At 52.7% G+C, this 710-nt stretch overlaps 1 protein-coding gene across 1 annotated transcript; it reads right to left on the bottom strand.

Moving 5' to 3' along the window:
* DQ04_24281000 (hypothetical protein) lies at positions 1 to 710 on the bottom strand (the record flags this gene model as incomplete). The annotated part of the gene is made up of 1 exon (XM_009318223.1): positions 1 to 710. A coding segment is annotated over one exon (710 nt), but the record flags the coding sequence as incomplete, so codon positions are not given.

Genomic DNA, 710 nt, shown 5'->3' with positions numbered 1-710 from the left:
TTACCAGCTGTCAAGTACAGCGGCGTGGCCAACAGCACCTTCACCTCAAGAGAATTCAAATCCCACGGAAGGTATTGGTCTTTCCAGTCATTTGACGTCACACAGAGCCAGTATTTGCCTGGAGGGGGAAGCTTTGCGGGTGGCAGCATTCTGTAGCACCCAACAGACTCAGTGCAGTTTGTAGTGGTGTACTGGCATACATCGAAAGAGCGGACCAGCATGTAGTCGGAAGCCGTGATGCCACTCGGGAGATTGGGCGCAAACGATACACCCATACCGTAATACGGATAGAGTGAAGCGAAATTCGCATTGGTCTCTCCAATCAGCATGAAGTCCATGCTCTTATTGCTCGTCCGAGGAGTGGCAGTGCTTGAAATGTCAGGACGCCCAGTAATGACCAAATCCCAACGTCCTGAAGTCGCCCCAGTAATAGGCACGAACGTAATGGCATTGGTTTCCTCGTCCAGAGTCGCCGGCCATCCAGGATTGAGACCTGCTGGGTTGAAGTACGAGGCGAAGAGCTCCAAATCAATCAGCGGTTGGGCATTGTTAACCTCACAGGTGTACGTGATGGTGACATAACTGAGTATAACGCCGGGAAAACAGTTCGTGAGTGTCACAAAGGAATCGTCGTCGGCTGCAGGCCTGGCCATTCTCGTTCGGGGGACCACGCCACCAGCCGCAGCAGCACAGCAAAGAAACGGTTCAAT

The sequence above is a fragment of the Trypanosoma grayi genome (assembly GCF_000691245.1).
Source record: "Trypanosoma grayi strain ANR4 Tgr_2428_V1, whole genome shotgun sequence".
NCBI classification, from domain to species: domain Eukaryota; phylum Euglenozoa; class Kinetoplastea; order Trypanosomatida; family Trypanosomatidae; genus Trypanosoma; species Trypanosoma grayi.
The sequence above is the reverse complement of the archived record's forward strand: the minus strand, read 5'-3'. Positions and strand labels throughout refer to the sequence as shown.